This window comes from Physcomitrium patens, chromosome 2 (genome assembly GCF_059467195.1).
Source record: "Physcomitrium patens ecotype Gransden chromosome 2, ASM5946719v1, whole genome shotgun sequence".
Lineage (NCBI taxonomy): Eukaryota > Viridiplantae > Streptophyta > Bryopsida > Funariales > Funariaceae > Physcomitrium > Physcomitrium patens.
Window position 1 is genome coordinate 22,155,319 of NC_143411.1, and position 21,973 is coordinate 22,177,291.

The 21,973-nt window shown below is 32.6% G+C and overlaps 2 protein-coding genes and 1 non-coding gene across 3 annotated transcripts; 2 read left to right on the forward strand and 1 right to left on the reverse strand.

Annotated features, from left to right (window-relative positions):
* The first annotated feature begins 12,886 nt into the window (after positions 1-12,886).
* TRNAG-CCC (transfer RNA glycine (anticodon CCC)) lies at positions 12,887-12,957 on the forward strand. The gene has a single exon. It is a non-coding gene; the product is annotated as a tRNA-Gly (tRNA).
* Positions 12,958-13,935: 978 nt separating this feature from the next.
* On the forward strand, positions 13,936-15,191 carry LOC112273952 (uncharacterized). Its single transcript, XM_024503050.3, has 2 exons — positions 13,936-14,224; positions 14,379-15,191. The coding sequence occupies exons 1-2, from the start codon at positions 14,164-14,166 to the stop codon at positions 15,050-15,052; spliced, it is 735 nt and encodes a 244-aa protein (XP_024358818.1). The 5' UTR covers positions 13,936-14,163; the 3' UTR covers positions 15,053-15,191.
* A 5,389-nt stretch (positions 15,192-20,580) lies between these two features.
* On the reverse strand, positions 20,581-21,836 carry LOC112273887 (uncharacterized). The gene is made up of 2 exons (XM_024502919.3): positions 21,548-21,836; positions 20,581-21,393 (listed from the first exon to the last, which is right to left on the reverse strand). The coding sequence occupies exons 1-2, from the start codon at positions 21,606-21,608 to the stop codon at positions 20,720-20,722; spliced, it is 735 nt and encodes a 244-aa protein (XP_024358687.1). The 5' UTR covers positions 21,609-21,836; the 3' UTR covers positions 20,581-20,719.
* Positions 21,837-21,973: the final 137 nt, after the last annotated feature.

Sequence of the window (21,973 nt, forward strand, 5' to 3'; positions counted from 1 at the left end):
ATCTTTCAATCTATAATCGTTTGAATTTTTTTGAGATCCATCATTTGAAATGATATATCATAAGAAGTCGACTTGAGTAGTATGAAATACACAATTTTTTATCTTGATATAGAATCCTCTATTTCTTAATTTATGTAACACATGACAAACATAAAGTTCATGTTCATCTATTTTCTTAAAATAAATCAAGATGTCATCTAGATAACAGACAACAAAATTATCTAAAAACTCTAAAAAAAATATCATTCATTACATGTTGAAAAGCTGTCAATGTATTTGTAAGTCTAAAAGACATGATATATTCAAAATACCCATACCTAGTTTGAAATGCATTCTTCTATTCATCTCCTTCTTTAATACGTATTAGATTGTATGCTCCTCATAGATTTATTTTTGTACAGATCTTAGTTTGATTCAGTTGATCGAGAAGTGTGAGTATCAAAAGTAGAAGGTACCTATTTTTTATGGTGATCTTGTCGAGTCCTTCATAATCAACATACATCCGCAATGATCCATCTTTCTTCTTTATAAATAAGATTGGAGCTCGTGTTGGTGATTTGAAATGGCGTATGAAATTCTTGGCCAAATTTTCTTCAATATATTCCTTGAATTCAGCCAATTCATTTTGTGATAAACTATAGATTGGTCCAAATCGTCGTTGTGTTCTTTCTTGAATGTCAATTGAGTAGTGATAGGGATGATGTTCTGGAAGAGTATCTGTATTCTTCTTCTCAAATACATCTTAAAATTCTTCACATGGGTAGAAATGCCACTTGAAGTCTTCACATCATTAGAAATAAGTGTGGCATAAATAACACAAGGTGATCTTTCTTTTGCAGCATGCAAGAAAGCTCTTGCTCCTACAAACATAGGTTTAATTGTACTAGACTTATGACTTTCTACTGAATTAATTTCACCTTTAATTATGCTTTTAGAGAAGTCAAGGATATGAGAAATCTAATCTATGCAAGGATTATATTTTCTAACTATGATAAACTTAAAATGACTGGATTAGAGGAAGATCTAATTATATTAAAGATTATGCAACTACTATGACCATTTATTACTATATCTATAAGAAGTGTTTCATGAGTAATATCTCCAAAAGATAATGGACGACCATCTATGACTTTTACATGAATAGGTTTGGTTTTTTGAACTAACAATATTTTATGACTTTTAACAAATTCTACATCTAAGAAACAAGCTGAGGCTCCTGAATTTATAAAAGTAGAGGCTTTATAATTATTAGGTCCTAAATACACATCTATTATAAAATAAAGAGAGGGTTATAAGGAGAAGATAGGACCTTCATTAGAAATTGTGTAAGATTCCAGCCGCACGGTTCCTATTGTAGTTGGACAAATTTTTTTTTTGACATATTATCTTCTTTGACAGATGTGCTTCTCATTTTGTGATTTCATTGCTTCTTTGGATAATGTTGAGCACTGTGTTTAGATTCTCCATAATATAAGCACAATCCTTCTTGATGGCGACAAGTCTTTTCTTGTTTGATAAGAGGTTTAAAACATACTACATCAATTTATATATCTTTTACTTTTGATAACATATATATTTACTTTTTACATCAATTTATATATCTTTTATTTTTAAAACATACTACATCAATTTATATATCTTTTAATTTATATATCTTTTATCTTTTACAAATGTTGATGTTGCCATCGAATTATAGTACCGTTGAGGCCTATTTGTACGACTCTCAAATTAAAATTCAAAAAGTCAATTGTTGCATTCCATAGCAAAGTCAATTGCTTAACTCAATGTTTGAAGATCAGGTAAGTTGAGCATCAATTTCTTTACTTCATATTGTAATCCATAGAAAAATTGGCTAATAAGTGCAGCATCATTCCACTTGATATCAGTTCCAAGTTGTCAAAAATGTGAAGCATATAACATTCCAGATTGATTTTTTTGTCATAAAATATGGATCTTGTTGGTTGCAACACGAATTGCATCATGTTCTCTATACATGGACCAAAATTTTGCCAAAAGTGCTTCTAGATTATCCAATATTGGATCTTGTCATTCAAGAAAAGAGGAAAATCTCAATAGTGCTGAACCTAAAAGAAGTGTACCAATGAATCTAACTTGTGATCCTGAAGTTAGATAGCTTTGACGTTGAAGTTCAATCACAAGTTGTACTTGATTGATAAATCCTCAAAATTTAGATCTTATGCCATCAAACTTCTCGGACATGACAACTCTTAATTCTTGAACACTTAAAGGATGTTTCATTGTGGCTAGAGGGACATGATTTGTTGTAGATATTGAAGCACGTCTAATCATCTCTATGTCCTCACTTCCTACCATTCTTGTTGATTCTTGTGGTAGTAAGCTAAGTTGATGCATCGCAAGCATCAATTCTTTCAATTGATCTTGCATTTGTGCGATTGCACTCTTTATTTCAACAAGCTTTGTCATAATAATACTCAAAAAAATATCTAATATTACTCAAGACAAATAGAAAAAAGGACTTGAGGACAAAGAAAATACTAAGAACAATATCAAGTTAGAAGAGGGTAATCCGTAACTTCTAATATCCTTATGTCTTATCATGAGAAAGGAGTACTCCACTCTTAATCAAGACAAGACAAAGCTTTGATACTGTAAGTGTACTCTTATCAATTTGTCAAGGACATGAACTAAAAGATGATGCATAAATCAATGAAATCCATGTCAAAGAAAGAGTGACAAATTGAAATAAAGAAGTACATATATTAAAAGAAAATAGAATGGCTTATTGCCAAAAGACAAGAAAACTTGAGACTCTTGAAAATAGATTAGAAGCAAGAAAGGAATTGATAAGAGTGAAGAGGGCTTCACTCTTGTCTCTATATGTACTATCTAACTAGGGGCTATGTGGCAATGTTCTATAGGACCTCCAATATGTGTTGACTTTGTAGGCTACATGCCTTGACTTACAAGGCAAGTTTTTCTAAGTGTGGGCCATATAGTTAGCTTGGTCTTCAAGCTAACAACATGTATAGCATATGGCTAACTTGTTGACCACATTTCTAACCCAAAAAGACAATTAAAGACACCTATAAATTCAAGGTAGCATCTATGAAGCTTTTATAGAAGATATTATAGAATTAACTTATTTTTACCTACTTCTATTTACTTTTATTTATTTATACATGTAATTATTGGCTTACATGCATATATCCATGATATGTATCTTTTTTTAAAATAACATAAGTAAAGATGATCATGTTGGCAACAAGATGTGATTACTTCATTATAATATCAAGATATTTAATGTTTTTGATAAATTAGATTATTATAGACTAAAATTATTTCTTATTTATAAAGAAAGCAATTCAATTACTTATTAATTACACATATCAAAGTCTATGAAGATTCATCTTGCCTTTCATATATCTCTTTATAAGCCATTCAATATAGTGGATATATTGCGAAGAAGACAAATACCATCTTTTCTTATAGAATTTGATAATTATTAAGTTTTTAAAATTAAAAAAAGTCTTAGACTAAAGGCAATACCAAAATAGGTCAAAATATTTTGTTTATTCGTGCAAATATATGAGCTCTCAATTATGATCTAAAATTTAATTTTTTTTATTTTCCTATTTTATATTAATTGAACATATTAGATTAAGATTTATATATGTAGAGTTTGGTTTTATAGAATTTTTAGGATTGCAATTTTTGATGGTACAAACTACAGTCTAATTCCTTGAATTAGGTTAATTAGGACCAAAATGATAAGAGTTAGAAAATTAAAATAACAACTTAGTTACTTTTAATAACTTAGAAATTGTTAGTCACTACTATGAAGGTTGACTAAAAGCCTATGAATTCACCTATAATCATTTCACATAATTTAGAATGAATTATAATTATAATTTTATAAAATATTAAGTAAAATTTAGCAATGACAATTTTAAAATTTCCTCCAATTCAACAAATTCAAGCGGCATAGTAGTTCTTCTAATTAATGGAAGCCTTTTTAATGCTATAGTGACACAAAATTCACCCCATGGAGTGAAGAAAATAAGATCAGCATCCTTTCCTTTAAAATACAAGTAGAGCAGTGAAATTCTCATTTTATAGGATTTTACAATAATTGCTAAGATCCTTAAAGGTAAAAACTTTCATAAAAATTACAAATGAGCATGGATTGAGGCATGAAAGTAGTCGATTTTAGCATAAAAAAGTATTTTGAATACAATGATGAAGTTAGATTTATCAAAAGGTGCTTTCTTGACCACTTAGAAGAGCCATCAGCTTTGATAACGAAATTGGCTCTTGGATGAATGAAGGCTACAGATCTACATAAGGGATCTTAGAGATCAAAAGAAGAGATGTTGCCACCCTCCCACAATCCACCACTAAATTTGTATAAGAGTGTCTTGGTTCTCCAAGCCTTTTCTCTCTCTTCTTTTGGTGAAGGACAAAGTCATGCTAAATTTTGGCTCTAAATTCTAATCTTAATTTTATTTTTGATTTTTAATCTCATTGTGAACTTATAGTTGTGTATGTATGGATCTTAAGTTGTGAATCATGGTCATTGGATTTTAAGACATAGGTCATTGTGATAGATAGCTCCCTTGTATTAAAATAAATGGAAGATAAGTTAGAAGATAAAAGATATTATCTTAGATAAGTTGCTAATGGTCAAAGGGTAGACAAAGGATGAAAGAAAGTTACTAAGGTGGCGGCTAGGGTTTAAAGTGGCGGCTAAATTAAGAAGATTCTAGGGTTTAGTTGGATGAAAGTAAGATAAATACTAGCCAAAATGGATGTAACCTCTACCTATAAGTAAAAGGATTTGAAAGTGAGAGGCATCTCATTCCACACTTCTCTTGTGTCTAACCTTGCTGATTTCTACTTATTTGTGTCTTGTTTATAATGTTTTTTTAATAGGTTATGGGCCCACACACACTTTGTTGTGCTATTCAAATAAGTTGAAGTCATTTGCTGGTTGTTGCTCTTGTGTGGAATAGATCCTATGGTATTTGCTAATATTAGAGATTCTATGATCTAATCTGGTGTTTTGACATGTGGAGGTTATGATTTGGGCCTTATAGATCTCATACATTAGTTTGAAGGTTCTTAACTCCTAGGATTAAGTGATTAAGACCTTATACAAAGACCTTGATAGTGTCTTTAATTTTATAGTGAAAAAGTGAGTTTTATGAGTCGAAGTACTTTATAGTAAGGATGATTCGAGTTCACATACTTGTAAGAGGCTTCAAAAGTTGATTTGGGAGTGTTTGGAGTGAAGAAATATTCATTTGTTTACAAGAGGGCATTCAGAGATTTTGCTAGTACAAAATTATTTTAGTGCTTTTAAGCACATAGAGACTCTTTTTCTTGATATATTTTGATAGACCTCTTCTAAGACATGGCTTCACGTAACGGTGAAGGTTTGAGAGTGATTGAGAAGTTTAGAGGTGACAATTTCTACCATTGGAACGTCAAAATGGAGCTTTTGTTGGAATCTTTGGACCTTTAGGACATTGTAGATGAAAATTTTTCTAAAAAAATAATAAAAATAAAGAATATTTTTTATATTCTAAGAATAAAAAACTAATCTATATATAATTCAAAAGTTTATAGATTTAGAATTAAAAGTTTTGAAAAGAATCAATAATTGTGGATTCATTGAAAAATATTGTGATTTTTTTAAAATATATGATAGTAGATCCAACATCAAATAATTTGATTTAAGGTGTTTATTTAGAATTAGATGATAATAAGACACTAAAAGATGATTATTTCACTAATAAGTCTATTTTATTTCTTTAAAATTATAATATTAATGAGTTAAATTAGCATGCTATGTAAAGACTTCTTAAAGTTTTATGTATTTATTTCAATGTAAATATAGCAATTATAGAAGATGGTATAGATAATGATAATTATTATCCAACCAAGTATTTGAAAAGTTTAAATCCATCTAAATTGCCACTATTTAGCTTAAAACTTAAGATTAGATGTTTTATTATACTATTGTAAAATATTATTCTGCATCAAGGACTTTGCAATGGATCATGGTTTATCATCACGCAATTGATTAATTGAGTTTTATAGAGGTAAGTCTTTTATTTAGAGACTACAAATGACGATTGGCTTTCAAAGATCATATTATGTCTATCATCTAAAGATATTCCTTTCAAGTTGCAACAAAGAAAGTTTCTAATAAAGGTAGGATTTGCAATGACCATTAACAACTCTCAAGGACAATTGCTAAAGAATATAAGAATAGATCTTAGAACCTTGGCATTTGTACATAGACAATTGTATGATGCCCTATGATAATGCACTTCTTTGAATATGATAAAGATCCTATATCCAAAAAATAATGATGATGAAAATACCACCATAAATGCAATTTATCTAGAAGTTCTTATAACTTAGTTATTTTAGTTATTGTTAATATGAAATATAAAAAATCGTATGTGTAAATTAAAATAAAGAAACATTAATTTTTCTATCTTTATGCATATACTCTTTTTCTTATATTGTTTTAGAAGTGGTCAATTTTTAACTTACCAACTAAAAGTTAAGATTTTACAACTTCTTTGTTGCCAAAAACTCAAATTTCAACTAATAAATTTCTAATAATTAATAATTAAATAATTTAATTTCTAATAATTAATAAATTTCTGTTATTGATTGTGTTTTTATAGATGGAGGTGTGTTTATGAACGAATTAGTATACTTTTACACATATGGTTTTTACACAATTGGATGTTGCACATGAGCTGGTTATTTGTTGAGGCAATTCGATGCCTAAGGCAAAGATCTTTATTAAACATATTTTAGACAATTCAATTGCTTGGGGACATTTTTTTTAAAGCTATAACTCAATAACCCTGGTTTACATATGAAAAAAAAAAACAAAACAGACCAAAATAAAACAAATAGATAAAGCTGGTTTTTATATATATATATATATATATATATAGACATATACATATGTAATTAAAATTTCAGTTTGAGGAAATGATGCATCTGTAACTTATGATTGTGTGTAATTTTCTGTTTTTCATCCATAACCCTGATCATGTTAATTTATTGTATTTTGTAAATGTAAAATAGTTCTTAACAAACGACTCAGAATAAAGTCACATGATACATAAATTAGAAAAATGAAATGTAGTATTTTTGAATAAATTTGATTTTTTTTATTTATTAAAGTTTCAAAAAAAATACATAAAAGGAAGGTAAAATAGATGAATTGGTATATATACATATATATATAAAAAAATATATTAAAGTGTAAAAAGAAGCTTTTTCATCAATAACACTATGTTGAGTAAATTATTTGGATTTTGATTTTTGACATATTGAAGCCTTAAGTATAAAAATAGGTACTAATGCCACATTAATTTTTTTATAATTTCTTTTTTAAATATGCTTCAATAGATTTTTAAAACTTTGGTGCATTTTTAAATGTTTTGATTAAGAATACCATTGAAAAAAAATCTGAATTTGTAATTTGTTTTTCATTCATTTACAATCTTTTAAAAATTATAATCTTCACTTCCATGACTTCTTGATACTATATTGCACTTGAGGATTTGTATCTTTATGGATTGATTCGTTTGTAAGTGAACTTAGTACTAATTTGTAGAATTACATTACATAAGACAATAAGTTCTTACATTTTATTTTGGAAATTTTTTGTGGTCAATGGCACGGGTATCCACTAATGTATATATATACATATATAAGAGAGAATGTAAAAGGAACCCAAATTTTTACTAAATTGATCTACCTCTTTAAACTATCATTGCATTTTCTTGACCCATGTCTTGGTTCTCTTTGTTTTCTACATTTCCATGCCCTCGTTTTTCATTTTGACCTTTCAAACTCCATCTTTACTCGACCTCTCTTCCTCGATTTTTAACAACTTGCTTCTTGTGTAGGAGGTAGAAAAATAAGAAGACTTCACCATAAATTTTATATTGTATTAGATGAAATTATAAACCTATACCAAGTTTAGGTTAAGTTGCATCAAACTACATTAGATTCAATATTGCATTGTTATAATTTCATATACTTGAATAATAATTTTTACATCCATTATTTATAAATCTATATTTAATATATACATCACAAAACCATTTGTTACATCTTCACTTGTTGTCGTATTGTAGTTATTTATAGTATATAAAAATTAACTAAAATATTTAATATGTTTATAAGTGTTGATGTACATTAGAGTGGTTAGTAGATTAATTTAAAGAGAGTTGATGTAAGAATATTTATTTTGAGGTTTATTTATTTTAATTATAGTATTTAATTTATATAGGATTTAGATACGTAGTATAAAATTTAAGGAGAAGATTGGAAATCAAAGATGAAGATCCAAACCTCTAAGAAACTTATTTGAAAGGATGAAAGTAAGGTATGGATGGATGAAGGTAAAAGGTAAAGATCTTCATCCCTATTGATCAAAGACCATGCCCAATAGGCATTCAATAGGTTGTTTGCCACCATAACAAGGATTTTGGCAACTTTAGAAGGGACATTTGAGAATAAAAAATAAGGATTTTAAGGTTTAGGATTTGGACTATAATTTGTGCATAGATTTTAGAGGATTTAGAGTTAGAATTATGAAATTATAGCCATTTGAAATTAAGGTGTCTTTTAAAGATATATTGTTGCTCTTTTGAAAATACAAGGAGTTTTATGACAAATTTTGGAGATTGGAAGGTGTAGCCGCAAAGGTGACTTCAAAATCTACATGTTTCATGGAAAAAAATTACATTTGGAGTTTGTATAAAGAAGTTATAGAACATTGAAGATAGCACATGTAATTCAAAGGCAATAAGTGAGTCGTTTTATTGATAGTAATGGTTGGAACCATATCTTGAGTTTCCAAATGAATTTTTAGCTCAAAATTTTTTAAAGTATATGTTATTAGATTAAAAAGCTATATATCAAAATTTTATGATATTTGAGTGCTTAATTTGTGAGATATAAAGAAAATTACATATATATATATATATATATATATATATATAAGCAAGGATTTGAAGCTACTGTTAGATTTTTGGTGATATCTTAAGTTCCGTAATAAATTTGTAATTGAAATTTGTAGTAATAGTTATAAAAAGTACATTAGTACTTCATGTAAAATTTTGGTTTTTTTGGATGGTCGAATTTTGAAATATGAGCTATTGAAGTTTGAAAAAAATCCACCTTAAGGATATATAAGGTTTTATAATATTTTTATTATATTTTGGATGATCTTTGGTACTTAGGGCTTATGTATTAATGTAATTGCCTCTATAGGAAACGTTTTATATATAAACTTGGTATTTTTTTAATCTTGAGTTTTGGTTGAGCAAATAGTGATAGCCAAAAGTCCAATGCTTTCTTAAGGCAAGTTTTTTCTAGCCTGACATCACCACCTCCAACAACTATACCTTCTATTGCCTCAGACTTTCATCTATTTTTTCCTTTTTTAGCTACTTATTCAAGAATATTAGTAGGCCTAGCTCTTTCTTGTTGAACTTTACAAACAACCCTTCTTAATCTATTTGCAACTCATTTTTGTTAGATTCCATGCATGAAAGAATCATTGGTAGGAACTCACATTTTATCAATAACTTCTTGCTCTTATGTTCCTTGTCTTCTTCTTGCTCCAACTTGTGCACATCTTATTTCTTGATATCCTTACATAAGAACTTGCTATGAGTGCACCTAAACCATCCAACTATCATCTTCAACATCTTTTTATTTTTAGATTCTACTTTGATTCTAATTCCTTACAATTAATCAATTGCACCTCCATTCAATGAAGTCAAGATCTTTAGCACTTGTCTTTGATCATCTACAATTGCACGACAATAAATGGACTAAGAAAAATAATGGTTCCAATGTCACAATGTCATATTATGTGGCGTTTGGCTTAAGAATGCACCGGACACGTCACTGTAGAAGATAAAAGAAAAATTGCAACAACAAGTCTTAATAACTCTAATAGATTCTTAAACAAATTAAAATTAAAGATTATCAAATATAATCAAACATACAATCAAATTCAATCAAAATTTCACAAGAATTATGTAAGAAACATAAAATATTCTTAAAGGATCTTAAACAAAAACATAAAGAAATAATATAGAATTCAAAAATATACTAAAATAGAAATATTAATAAAATATTAAAATAGAACCTTAATTAAATCCTAATCAAATCCTAACCAAATACTAAATAAATCCTAATCAAATCCTAACAAATCTTAATCAAATACTAATCAAACCTTAATCAAATCTTAGTCAAATCCTAACCAAATCCTAAATAAACCTAAATAAACCTTGACCAAATTCTAATCAATCCTAAACATACCCTAACCAAACTCTAAATAATCTCAAGTAACTCCTATAGTAGATACAAACCTCAATAACTAATAAATTAACCATTGATTTTAACTCAAATTTTGCATATCTCTTCAAAATTAAGTTAACAATAAGCACAAATATTTATTTTAAGAAGATCAAACTCACCAAAAAGAAGATCAATCCTAATATTTGCTCGGACATTGGCCGGCTTCCTTCTTCAATCTAAATGTTAAACTTCCAACATCAATATTTCCTTATCCAATTGTTTGATTGTTCTCAAAATTCTCACATACGTATCAAAATATGTCTATTATCCATGCACCTAATTTTTATTCCAATCCAATTGATAGATTGTAAGAAATCTAAGAAACCCTCACTAGACCTAAAACTCTACTTTCTGAGACCCTAACTCACTTCAACCTCAATAATCCTTGATTTACTAATTCAAAATTGAAACTTTTTATTTCAAGGTTATAATTTTTAGTTTCAATAGAGAATCTAAGATTCATTACATTTCAAAAGAAAAACAATCAAGCTCTATATTTTAAAATGCTATGATTGTTTATAATTGTGGACTAAAAATGAACTTTGTGAAGCCAATTACATGCTAAAAGGCCATTGCACATATTTACAGCTTCTTATTGCAAGGCAAAGCTTTTGTCTACCAAATCCTCAAAATAAGTCATATACAAAATTTTAAAAATAAAAAATAAAACTATCTAACTTCTCCATGGTGTCTACATCTCTTATAATGCCTTTAAAGGGAAAAAAGTCTTTATAAATTGGTATAACCAATGTCTCTATTGTCATTGTCTATACAATATTTTTAGTCATCCTAGAATACAAAAAAAGAAAGAATATTTACATCAAATTAGATATATCAACTTTGACCTAAAATGGTTCTTTACATTGACCTCCAAGGATGTACAAATGTTCTTGACTCAAAGCAAGTTGTGGTGCATAATAACACACTTGGATGATTGAATACTTGAAGCAATTATGAGTTACAACAGTAGTATAGACACTAGTTCTATTATATGTAGTAGTAGACAAGTAAGGGCTACCTACAAAATTAGGCACATGAAACATTTATATTAATCAGTACCATTGCTCATAGACTCACTCTATTTGGTTGTATTACAAAGCAAATTTTGGTATTCTTCCAAAGCTTCCAACTATCCGAATAGTTGAAATATCCAATGACATCTTAGCCTCTAGATTCCCATCTCAATTCATCATAAAATTTGCAATAAAGTCCTCTCATTTTTCTACCTCCTAAACAAGAAGTGAGCTGTTGAGAAACAAGGACAAGGGATTAGATAGGAACGTGATTAAAGAGGTTGGAACATGGGACAAGGGTATGGAAACAAGGAGAACATGGATATGGGACATGAAGATGCAATGATGGTTTAAAGAGGTGGATTGATTTAGTAAAAATTTGGATTGCTTTAACATTCTCTTCTCTCTTTTTCTATATATATATATATATATATATATATATAAAATATCACATCAAAAACATATTATTTATGTCAATTCAATTTATGAGCAATACTTTCAATTTTCAATTTCAATCAATTAGGTGGTTTTAATAAAAAAAATTTATTAGTACAAATTTAATGCTATTTAAAAAGAATTAATTATAAAATAAAAAAAAATAAAAAAATTGATAGTTTTTATTACACATACAGCCTCCAAAGGTGAAATTAAATATTATAAGATGTGTTTAGTCTCAGAAAAACTTCGTCCATGAAAATTTAATCTAATCCAGTATGTTATAAAAAAAATGGCAAGTTTAAAAGCAAATGTGTGAAGTAGGAATAATTATGCATTTATTTCAAGGGGAGAGATATTTTTATGTTCACTAAAAAATTAACAAATAGATGCTATGCTGTGTGTGTTATTATGGCCCCAATATTTGAAAATCAAGTACCAAGGTAGAATCACAAATATTTTATAAATATTTTTGCTTCAGTTGCTTCAAAAAAGTGGAGATCAATCTTTGTAAGAATCTCAATTGAAGTTTTGCTAGTTCATGGCCTTAAAAATTCCAGTAATTTGTAGCCAATTAGATACATATGTCATGGATGACCATATTTTCTACAATTTACAAGTAAAGGATAGTAAAAAGAAAAAGTAAAAAAAATGTCAGAAAGAACTTAAAATTACACAAATGTGCAGTAGATTAATTTGTTTGATTGGTTTTTTCATGTGTTTTGTTTTTTTTGTTTTTTTTTCATTCATCAATAATTAAACAGTTTTGTTGCGTTTTCCGAAGCCTCAGAACATTGGTGAGGTTGTGCATTTGGTGGAGTGGATCCCGTCGCGGGGAGCGAGAATGAGAAGCTGCGGTTGAATTGTTTCAGATGTGGACATTTGCAGCGACATGTACAATAGAAGGAGCGTGTGTGGGTGATGGCACAGACAACACAGACGTGCAGCGACATGTACAATAGAAGGAGCGTGTGTGGGTGATGGCACAGACAACACAGACGAGATGCAGCCTTGTCGGGCGAACGCTGGCGGGACTCATTTCTTGGGCGCAGCTGGTGTAGTGGTATCATAGTACCCTCCCACGGTACTGACCGGGGTTCGATTCCCTGGCTGCGCACGAACCAGCTTGGCTTGCAGTCGCAGCTTGCAGTCGCAACGTCCAACTACGGATGGGCTTCAGTTACCCTTTTTTTCAGTTACCCTTTTTGGTTGCGCATCTCATCCACATCCACGCATGAGAAATGGCGAAATGGAGGGCTAAAATGGAGGGCTCATGCGGCACTACCTCATCTTCTGTTGTTGCAGATGATCAAGGAACAGGTTGTAGCCTTTGAGCGTGCCCGGTCATATCACCGCCCACACTGATATTGAGCTCCCCAACGGCCCTATAATCCAGTTCCGAACACTCACCGCAAACGCTATGGCTCATCTGCCCACCCCCAACCTCCACCATCTTGTGAAATTACACGATGTGACATGCGCGACGAATACAAATAACCATGCTTGTTAAGATACTTGAGTATCAATCGCCAAGAGTTCCGAGTCAGTTGGGGACGAATTAACCCGAGAAAACCAGTCCTCAATTGTAACATAGATTTTTCCTAATCGTTGGCGGCTCCTTATCAGCTTGTCAGTGTATCGAATTTCTCGCACTGACCTCAGATTTCACTTCACTCTCCCCACAGTCTCGACCTTTTCGATGACCCAGCTTTCTTCCATCCTATCGCCTTTTCGCAGTTGGTGCAGGGTCTTGCAAAGTTTGCAGCGCAGGCTCTCATTTTCTAGACCAAACGAAGGTGTCAGTTCCAGTGGTCGTAATAAATTCCCGTAAGCTATCAGGTAGGACTGTCTCCTCGTCCCAAACCCAGTTCGCCGAAGGGACGGAGTTTTATCACTGTCGCGATCGTCCTCTACCATTCCGAGGAGGTTTCGTTGATATCCGGGAAATTTCATCCTGGAAACATATCTGGGTAGTAGCGAAAGAGAGAGAAATGAGCACAAATTTTGAGTGCACAGAAGGTATGGCAGTGCTCTTTGTCCAACACAGCATTCCACTAAGAAGGCTCAAAACTGAAACGATTCTGCCAATTCGTGCATGAAGGAGATTCTTATCGTGGAGAAATTCGCTCCCCTCGAAAGTCTCCGAAATCACGGTTGAAGACGACCTGTCCGTGCTCGATGTTTGATCCGGACCGCAGACCAGACCGCGATACGCGTTGGTGGATGGACTGTCAACCTCACATCCGCGCCCTTAGGGAAGTCATGTACTCAGCCGACGCGAACAAAGAAGTGGAGATACTCTTGCACAAGTGTGTCTCTGTACATGGCCACGATCAACTATAATTCGTCGCTTGACAATGAGAAGATTTACATTGCTCTCACAGGTTGAACGAGTCGCCCCGCTCTCATTGCGATCATTTCTCTGTACCCTCTTGTATGCGATATTTGTTCAGAACGTCACGAGTTTGCGTAATTTGTTCAGAACTTCTGAACTTTGCGTAATCTGACCAATCTGATCAACTTCACATCATTTCTCAGGACGTTTCGTCACATGTAAGGAGGCGTCCTTGCTGCAAGGGAGCGAAATAAAAGGGCTCATACTGCACTGCATCTTTCATCGAGCTAGATGGTCAAGGAGCAGGTTGGGCCCTCGAACCGTGCCCGATCATATCACCGCCCACACAGGTGCCACTCCCCCCAGCGGTCCTATACTCCAGTTCCGAGCACTCTCCACAAACGCTATGGCTCATCTGCCCACCCTCCATCCTCACCTCGCCGGCTTCGCTCCTGCTGTCTACAACGTCTCTCGGTCCGGCTATCTTCACCCCAAGCTTGCACAATATGCCACTTACCCTTTTCACACGTACTCACAACCTCAACACCGAAGTACCACTTCATCACACTATCCCAAAACATTTCTCAATGCATCGGGCACATTTCATGTGGAGTCGCTTAATGTGCACATAGATGCGGTGAATGCACTTGCGGTGTACACACAAAATGTCCCTCTCTACAGCGGCTCCGGCGATACCACCATTAAGGTGTTTCAGAAGCAGGAGATGTCGTGTGAAGGGCGTAGTACCTCATGGGGCAGGCACGCAGCTGTGAAGAGCGTGGGTGCTGGCGCTTTCTTCAGCGTACAGGGGCCCAGTGGAAGCTCTGTGGAGGATGGCAAACCAGGAACATATTCTATTGTGCAGGATCATGGATAAAACAGCTTACAGATTCTCACCTGAGGTAATCCCTACCACAAGTGATGGTCTCGAGTAGCTAGATGACGTGCTCAAGAGGTGACTACTCAATCCTGGACGATTTGTTCCATAAAGGAGAGTGCTCAACGACGGCAAATATTCTTATTATCAAGCCTTAAACCGCAAGATGTTTTCCACCCAAGCTGCTGTGCTCATACAGATTCTAGGACTGGAGGACAATGAAAGTAAATTTCACCAGTCATGCAAATTCACAAACGTTTCTGATGAAGCTGATTTTGATCAGCCTATTCCGCATTGATTGATGGTGTTTCCCTCGTTGCTGGACATCTAATTGCTTTAGAAATCTTTGGTTGAACAGAGCCTAATTATGACCTATGCAATCCAATCCTAACAGGTTATACTTTGTGTACCTACATTGCGTTTCGCTCATAAGAACAAAAGACAGATGAACAATAACAGTGTAACTTATGAAAATCATGCAATCTTCCAATCGTCATGAATAGCACATATGACACAATAGATAGACTTTATTTTTACACACTTTCCATTTACAATATGCAAAAAAGATAGAGAAGACGATCAATACCATAAATATCTCTACAGCTTGAGTAAGTGTGTATCCATCTATAGCTTGAGTAAGTGTGCATCCATTGATAGGGTTTTTAGTAGTGTTGCGTGAGATTTTCCACCCAAAAACTCAGCTACTAGATTCAGCCATTTCTTCTTTCATACTACTTTTCAGCAATCAACCAATAAATTAAATTACTATACACTAGAACATCAAAGTACTTTTGGCACATCACTTTTTTGCACTTTGTGCAAGTAGTGGAGCATTGAAATAGGTTTGAGCTCTCATTTAAATTGTTATTGTTCTTTTTCCTCTACAATCATCTTGTCTTATCATTTTTGATTTTCTTCTTTTTGAGTTAAGAGTGTGATTAGTTCATCCTTGTGTTAGGATTAGCCTTGAAATTGATTTATTTTTTGATGAATCTACCTCCATTATAGCTATAAGCACATCTTTGTTGCTTATAAGCATCTGCATATGTGTGAGCACCTTCTTTAGTATATACCTACTCAGTGAAGTATCAAACATCAATTTTGGTATTACACACATTTTCTTCTAATAATCAAACTTGTATAAGGATAATATTTAGCATGTATCAAAGTACCTAATTTACAAATATTAATAAAATGGCATTCAAGTTATTGTTTTGTTTTCTTTAGTGGAGTTATTCAATAATATAAGCATCATCTATGATATCATTGGTCACACTTTCTTTGTCATAGTGCACTATTTTCTTACACTCCTTCTTGCACTATACACTATCCATTGATTTTTCAAGAATTTCCATAATTATCACATTTTTTGAAGGTATCTTCTTTTTATTAGTGAGTTGCAAGAGAATCAATTTAGGAAAGTTAAATTAAGATCATTGAAGGTTTATGTTGTTTAAACAAAGTTGGTACTTGATTTGTATACCTCTTGAATTAGGTATGAGCAAAAAGTAAAAGATTATAATTTAAGAAGTTTTAAAAGCTTTAAACTAAAGAATACAGATTGGTTAAAGGTGATGATTTATAGTCTAGGATTTATAATTAGTAAATATATTAAAAATTTTAAACTAGTCTTAGAACTAGGCTTTTGCACTGATATTGTCAAAAACATGATTCTCAAAGAAAGAAAATCCTCGATACTCTCTTGTATTACTAAAAGGAATGAAAAAGTCAATCAAAGATGATGTGATATTGAACTAGAATGGCTATTACTAAAAAAAAGACTAAAAAGTCTTTAAACAACGCTAAGCATTAGAAAGTATTGAGAAGAGTGAAGAATACTTCACTCTTACCTCCATATATACTCTCTAACTAAGAGCTACATAGCAATATTCTATAGGACCTTCAACATATGTTGACTTTGTTATCCACATGTCTTAACTTGCAAGGCAAGTTATCTATGTATGTGCCACAAATTTAGCTTATTTCACAAGGTATAACATGGAATTAACTTATTCCACAAGCTACCAACAAGTGGTTAACTTGTTGGCCAAGTTTCAAACCTACAAACACATCTGAAGTCAAAACCGCATCTATAAAGCTTTTAAAAAGCTTTTCTAGAATATTTTATGAAATTAATCTATATTTATGTACTTCTACCTAATCATTTAAATAACCATTGGGATAAATGTTTATATCTATGACAAGTTTATAATACAATTAGTTAAAATTAATGAATTAAGATTAAATAATTAAAAACCTTTAACCTTTAATATCATCAACTACATCAATGTCCTCCACTTTCTAAATATCATTATTAAAGCTATTTAATAACTCATACTTAAATACTTAAATACTTGATGAGTTATTAAATTTGTGCATAGATTAAATTTATGACAAGTGCAATTGTAGATGATCAAAGACAAGTGCTAAAGATCTTGACTTCATTGAATGGAGGTGCAATTGATTAATTGTAAGGAATTAGAATCAAAGTAGAATCTAAAAATAAAAAGATGTTGAAGATGATAGTTGGATGGTTTAGGTGCACTCATAGCAAGTTCTTATGTAAGGATATCAAGAAATAAGATGTGCACAAGTTGGAGCAAGAAGAAGACAAGGAACATAAGAGCAAGAAGTTATTGATAAAATGTGAGTTCCTACCAATGATTCTTTCATGCATGGAATCTAACAAAAATGAGTTGCAAATAGATTAAGAAGGGTTGTTTGTAAAGTTCAACAAGAAAGAGCTAGGCCTACTAATATTCTTGAATAAGTAGCTAAAAAAGGAAAAAATAGATGAAAGTCTGAGGCAATAGAAGGTATAGTTGTTGGAGGTGGTGATGTCAGGCTAGAAAAAACTTGCCTTAAGAAAGCATTGGACTTTTGGCTATCACTATTTGCTCAACCAAAACTCAAGATTAAAAAAATACCAAGTTTATATATAAAACGTTTCCTATAGAGGCAATTACATTAATACATAAGCCCTAAGTACCAAAGATCATCCAAAATATAATAAAAATATTATAAAACCTTATATATCCTTAAGGTGGATTTTTTTCAAACTTCAATAGCTCATATTTCAAAATTCGACCATCCAAAAAAACCAAAATTTTACATGAAGTACTAATGTACTTTTTATAACTATTACTACAAATTTGTGCATAGATTAAATCTATGACAAGTTTATAGTACAATTAGTTAAAATTAATGAATTAAGATTAAATAATTAAAAACCTTTAACCTTTAATATCATCAACTACATCAATGTCCTCCACTTTCTAAATATCATTATTAAAGCTTTTTAATAACTCATACTTAAATACTTAAATACTTGATGAGTTATTAAATAGCTTTAATAATGATATTTAGAAAGTGGAGGACATTGATGTAGTTGATGATATTAAAGGTTAAAGGTTTTTAATTATTTAATCTTAATTCATTAATTTTAACTAATTGTATTATAAACTTGTCATAGATATAAACATTTATCCCAATGGTTATTTAAATGATTAGGTAGAAGTACATAAATATAGATTAATTTCATAAAATATTCTAGAGAAGCTTTTTAAAAGCTTTATAGATGCGGTTTTGACTTGAGATGTGTTTGTAGGTTTGAAACTTGGCCAACAAGTTAACCACTTGTTGGTAGCTTGTGGAATAAGTTAATTCCATGTTATACCTTGTGAAATAAGCTAAATTTGTGGCACATACATAGATAACTTGCCTTGCAAGTTAAGACATGTGGATAACAAAGTCAACATATGTTGAAGGTCCTATAGAATATTGCTATGTAGCTCTTAGTTAGAGAGTATATATGGAGGTAAGAGTGAAGTATTCTTCACTCTTCTCAATACTTTCTAATGCTTAGCGTTGTTTAAAGACTTTTTAGTCTTTTTTTTGGTAATAGCCATTCTAGTTCAATATCACATCATCTTTGATTGACTTTTTCATTCCTTTTAGTAATACAAGAGAGTATCGAGGATTTTCTTTCTTTGAGAATCATGTTTTTGACAATATCAGTGCAAAAGCCTAGTTCTAAGACTAGTTTAAAATTTTTAATATATTTACTAATTATAAATCCTAGACTATAAATCATCACCTTTAACCAATCTGTATTCTTTAGTTTAAAGCTTTTAAAACTTCTTAAATTATAATCTTTTACTTTTTGCTCATACCTAATTCAAGAGGTATACAAATCAAGTACCAACTTTGTTTAAACAACATAAACCTTCAATGATCTTAATTTAACTTTCCTAAATTGATTCTCTTGCAACTCACTAATAAAAAGAAGATACCTTCAAAAAATGTGATAATTATGGAAATTCTTGAAAAATCAATGGATAGTGTATAGTGCAAGAAGGAGTGTAAGAAAATAGTGCACTATGACAAAGAAAGTGTGACCAATGATATCATAGATGATGCTTATATTATTGAATAACTCCACTAAAGAAAACAAAACAATAACTTGAATGCCATTTTATTAATATTTGTAAATTAGGTACTTTGATACATGCTAAATATTATCCTTATACAAGTTTGATTATTAGAAGAAAATGTGTGTAATACCAAAATTGATGTTTGATACTTCACTGAGTAGGTATATACTAAAGAAGGTGCTCACACATATGCAGATGCTTATAAGCAACAAAGATGTGCTTATAGCTATAATGGAGGTAGATTCATCAAAAAATAAATCAATTTCAAGGCTAATCCTAACACAAGGATGAACTAATCACACTCTTAACTCAAAAAGAAGAAAATCAAAAATGATAAGACAAGATGATTGTAGAGGAAAAAGAACAATAACAATTTAAATGAGAGCTCAAACCTATTTCAATGCTCCACTACTTGCACAAAGTGCAAAAAAGTGATGTGCCAAAAGTACTTTGATGTTCTAGTGTATAGTAATTTAATTTATTGGTTGATTGCTGAAAAGTAGTATGAAAGAAGAAATGGCTGAATCTAGTAGCTGAGTTTTTGGGTGGAAAATCTCACGCAACACTACTAAAAACCCTATCAATGGATGCACACTTACTCAAGCTATAGATGGATACACACTTACTCAAGCTGTAGAGATATTTATGGTATTGATCGTCTTCTCTATCTTTTTTGCATATTGTAAATGGAAAGTGTGTAAAAATAAAGTCTATCTATTGTGTCATATGTGCTATTCATGACGATTGGAAGATTGCATGATTTTCATAAGTTACACTGTTATTGTTCATCTGTCTTTTGTTCTTATGAGCGAAACGCAATGTAGGTACACAAAGTATAACCTGTTAGGATTGGATTGCATAGGTCATAATTAGGCTCTGTTCAACCAAAGATTTCTAAAGCAATTAGATGTCCAGCAACGAGGGAAACACCATCAATCAATGCGGAATAGGCTGATCAAAATCAGCTTCATCAGAAACGTTTGTGAATTTGCATGACTGGTGAAATTTACTTTCATTGTCCTCCAGTCCTAGAATCTGTATGAGCACAGCAGCTTGGGTGGAAAACATCTTGCGGTTTAAGGCTTGATAATAAGAATATTTGCCGTCGTTGAGCACTCTCCTTTATGGAACAAATCGTCCAGGATTGAGTAGTCACCTCTTGAGCACGTCATCTAGCTACTCGAGACCATCACTTGTGGTAGGGATTACCTCAGGTGAGAATCTGTAAGCTGTTTTATCCATGATCCTGCACAATAGAATATGTTCCTGGTTTGCCATCCTCCACAGAGCTTCCACTGGGCCCCTGTACGCTGAAGAAAGCGCCAGCACCCACGCTCTTCACAGCTGCGTGCCTGCCCCATGAGGTACTACGCCCTTCACACGACATCTCCTGCTTCTGAAACACCTTAATGGTGGTATCGCCGGAGCCGCTGTAGAGAGGGACATTTTGTGTGTACACCGCAAGTGCATTCACCGCATCTATGTGCACATTAAGCGACTCCACATGAAATGTGCCCGATGCATTGAGAAATGTTTTGGGATAGTGTGATGAAGTGGTACTTCGGTGTTGAGGTTGTGAGTACGTGTGAAAAGGGTAAGTGGCATATTGTGCAAGCTTGGGGTGAAGATAGCCGGACCGAGAGACGTTGTAGACAGCAGGAGCGAAGCCGGCGAGGTGAGGATGGAGGGTGGGCAGATGAGCCATAGCGTTTGTGGAGAGTGCTCGGAACTGGAGTATAGGACCGCTGGGGGGAGTGGCACCTGTGTGGGCGGTGATATGATCGGGCACGGTTCGAGGGCCCAACCTGCTCCTTGACCATCTAGCTCGATGAAAGATGCAGTGCAGTATGAGCCCTTTTATTTCGCTCCCTTGCAGCAAGGACGCCTCCTTACATGTGACGAAACGTCCTGAGAAATGATGTGAAGTTGATCAGATTGGTCAGATTACGCAAAGTTCAGAAGTTCTGAACAAATTACGCAAACTCGTGACGTTCTGAACAAATATCGCATACAAGAGGGTACAGAGAAATGATCGCAATGAGAGCGGGGCGACTCGTTCAACCTGTGAGAGCAATGTAAATCTTCTCATTGTCAAGCGACGAATTATAGTTGATCGTGGCCATGTACAGAGACACACTTGTGCAAGAGTATCTCCACTTCTTTGTTCGCGTCGGCTGAGTACATGACTTCCCTAAGGGCGCGGATGTGAGGTTGACAGTCCATCCACCAACGCGTATCGCGGTCTGGTCTGCGGTCCGGATCAAACATCGAGCACGGACAGGTCGTCTTCAACCGTGATTTCGGAGACTTTCGAGGGGAGCGAATTTCTCCACGATAAGAATCTCCTTCATGCACGAATTGGCAGAATCGTTTCAGTTTTGAGCCTTCTTAGTGGAATGCTGTGTTGGACAAAGAGCACTGCCATACCTTCTGTGCACTCAAAATTTGTGCTCATTTCTCTCTCTTTCGCTACTACCCAGATATGTTT